This window comes from Quercus suber, unplaced genomic scaffold, assembly GCF_002906115.3.
Source record: "Quercus suber isolate HL8 unplaced genomic scaffold, Cork oak 2.0 scaffold_65, whole genome shotgun sequence".
Lineage (NCBI taxonomy): Eukaryota > Viridiplantae > Streptophyta > Magnoliopsida > Fagales > Fagaceae > Quercus > Quercus suber.
This window is the reverse complement of record NW_027069530.1, coordinates 466,151-468,653: the sequence shown is the minus strand read 5'-3', so window position 1 is coordinate 468,653 and position 2,503 is coordinate 466,151. Positions and strand designations below refer to the sequence as shown.

At 31.2% G+C, this 2,503-nt stretch overlaps 1 protein-coding gene across 1 annotated transcript; it reads left to right on the top strand.

Moving 5' to 3' along the window:
* Nucleotides 1–1,635: 1,635 nt before the first annotated feature.
* Nucleotides 1,636–2,237, top strand: LOC112015601 (exopolygalacturonase). The gene is made up of 2 exons (XM_024048021.1): nt 1,636–1,773; nt 1,899–2,237. Exons 1-2 carry the CDS (start codon nt 1,636–1,638, stop codon nt 2,235–2,237), a joined length of 477 nt encoding a protein of 158 aa, XP_023903789.1.
* The last annotated feature ends 266 nt before the right edge of the window (nt 2,238–2,503 follow it).

The window sequence follows — 2,503 nt, the reverse complement described above, 5'->3', positions numbered from 1 at the left end:
CTAGAGGATAGGATAGGACAGCACATCTACCCAATAATTATGTTCCGTAAACTACTACTTTTTGTTTATTGCGTTTATATAGTGAATATCTGGTTAACTGGTGCCTTAATAAATTTGTTAATAAATCATTTTATGATTTTTGTTTTTAGAAAATTTCAACTTATGGCGTCTACTTTTTTTTTTTTGATAGGTTATGGCGTCTGCTTTTGATAATAACTCTTTATTATCAGATCAATACACTAATTAGCTTTTGGTGTAGGCGAGGATTGAACTTTAGGTCTCTTATACAATTATCAAAGACTTTACTAGTAGAACTAACTGAAACCCACATTTTAAGAAAATTTTTATACTACTTTTAAGAGAAACATAAAAAACTGTATTAAAAAATAAAAATAAAAAATTCTCTCTCTCTCTCTCTCTCTATATATATATATATATATATATTTATCAGTTCTCATGTTTGTGGAGTCTGACAGCCAACAAGGCATACCCGAAGTAGTAATTATAGTAATTTCTAGTTTGAGGCCCCGTTTGTTCAACATAAAATGCTTTTCTATTGAAAAATAATTCCAACTGAAAACATTTTCTATTCTTTTTTCCACTTTCACCTAAAAAGGAAAAAGAAGAAATAAATAAATAAATAAATAACAAACATAAGAACGGACAAAATAGCATGTTTCAAAAGTAGTTAGAAATTTTCCTTGATAGAGTTTTTACCTCCCATACTTTCTCATATTGGATGCTTCTTGTGTTAGAAAGGATATCATCATTTTCATTTGTCCAAAAAAACAAAGATAAAGATACACCCAAAACTCTTTCTAAACAAACTAACCAAAAAAAAAAAAAAAAAAAGAGGTTTGTGTTTGGATTTGAAGATTTAAAATAAAATATATTCTCTTGAAGTTACTTGGATCCTTGAAGACATTAAACTTATATGTGATAGTTTTGATTTTATTTATTTTGTTAGCATACCTTTACGATATAATCGTGTTGCTTTAGTTTTGACTAGTGTTGCAAAAGAGAAAGAGGAAACCATTGTTTGGTTAAAAGAATCTCTCTTTGCTCTTTCACATTGTACAATACGATTTTGTATAAATAAAGCCTATTATGTTTTTTGCTTAAAAACAAAAAGAATTAATTAATAAACATATGGTTTAAAGTTTAAACCACTAATGCATCAGCCCTGCAGTCTAGACAATCTCTAGTTTAGATTTGAATCATTTGATTACTATGACAGTATGACTAAAGTAAACTTTTTCTTTTAAAAAAAATTTCCAAGTACTAAAATAGAAGCTGACCCTATCTAAAAAGAAAAGAATCTGACCAAAATTTGATAGACCAAACCTTTATTTCTTGAGCCCGGTCCTGATGTGAGGCTCTTTTCAACCTTTCACCACCAATCTATTCATAGGCCAAACTCCAAATAATATGTTCATGTCCTCATATTAAACCCATCACTCACCATAGGCCAAAACAAAAAAGTCCCATCCATCTACCCCACACCCCAACAAAAAAAAAAAAAAAAAAAAAAAACAGCCACAGAGATCTCTGTAGGCTTTATCTACAAAAATTCATTATAAATACTGAAAAACCATAACAATCAAATAGCAGTAGTAGTAGCAAAAGTAAAAAAATATGGGTTCAATACCAGTTATTCGTTGTGTTTACCTAATGTTCTTATTAGCATGCATTTCTGAAGTTGGGTTAGGAAATACAGTTTTTAATGTGATGGAAGATGGTGCTATTGCTGATGGAAAATCTGATAACAGTAAGGTAATTTTTGCTCAAGAAAATTAGGTTAATCTTGAATCTTTTCTTAGGTCAGCAGCATTGAAGTATATTAACAGAGCAATGTAATTGTTTTATAATTTTGTTATTGTGTGTGTTTGTCTTTGTAGGTTTTTGAAAATGCATTTAACAAAGCTTGCCAATCTGAAGGACAAAATATTGTATTAATCCCACAAGGAACATATATGTTGCGGCCTATAGTGTTGAAAGGCCCATGCAAGGGCCAAGTTGAATTTCAAGTCATAGGGACCCTACAAGCTCCTATGGATAAAGCATCTACAATTAATGTTCACCATTGGATCACCTTCCAATATATAGACGAGTTGATACTCGGGGGTGGCAGAAAATTGGATGGCCAAGGTCCCTCTGCTTGGGATGACAATACTTGCAGTAAAGATCCAAACTGCAAATCTCTTCCCATTGTAAGTTCTTGTTTCAACTCCCACTAGCAGCACCTTGCTTGAAATCTAGCACTCTTAACCTACATTCTTTTGACAGTATATTGTTTTGTACTTGATTTGAATGCTTACCTACAAGAAAGGTTGTACAGTTGTAGGCGGTGTATTCCACTTCGTATTTGTAAATTGTCAGTTGTTTTTTATTTGATTCTAAAATAAACTGCCCTCGAAATTTTAAGGTGATGTGTCCATTCTTTGTATACTGTGGACTGCGGAGTAAATAAATAGCTTTATTTGCATGTAATAATATCTTATAG

What these genes read in the sequence shown, in the direction of transcription:
- LOC112015601 (XM_024048021.1), top strand. Translation starts at nt 1,636, where the DNA reads ATGGGTTCAATACCAGTTATTCGTTGTGTTTACCTAATGTTCTTATTA. An exon ending in GAAAATCTGATAACAGTAAG is followed by an intron (nt 1,774 to 1,898) that starts GTAATTTTTGCT and finishes TTGTCTTTGTAG; the next exon opens with GTTTTTGAAAATGCATTTAA.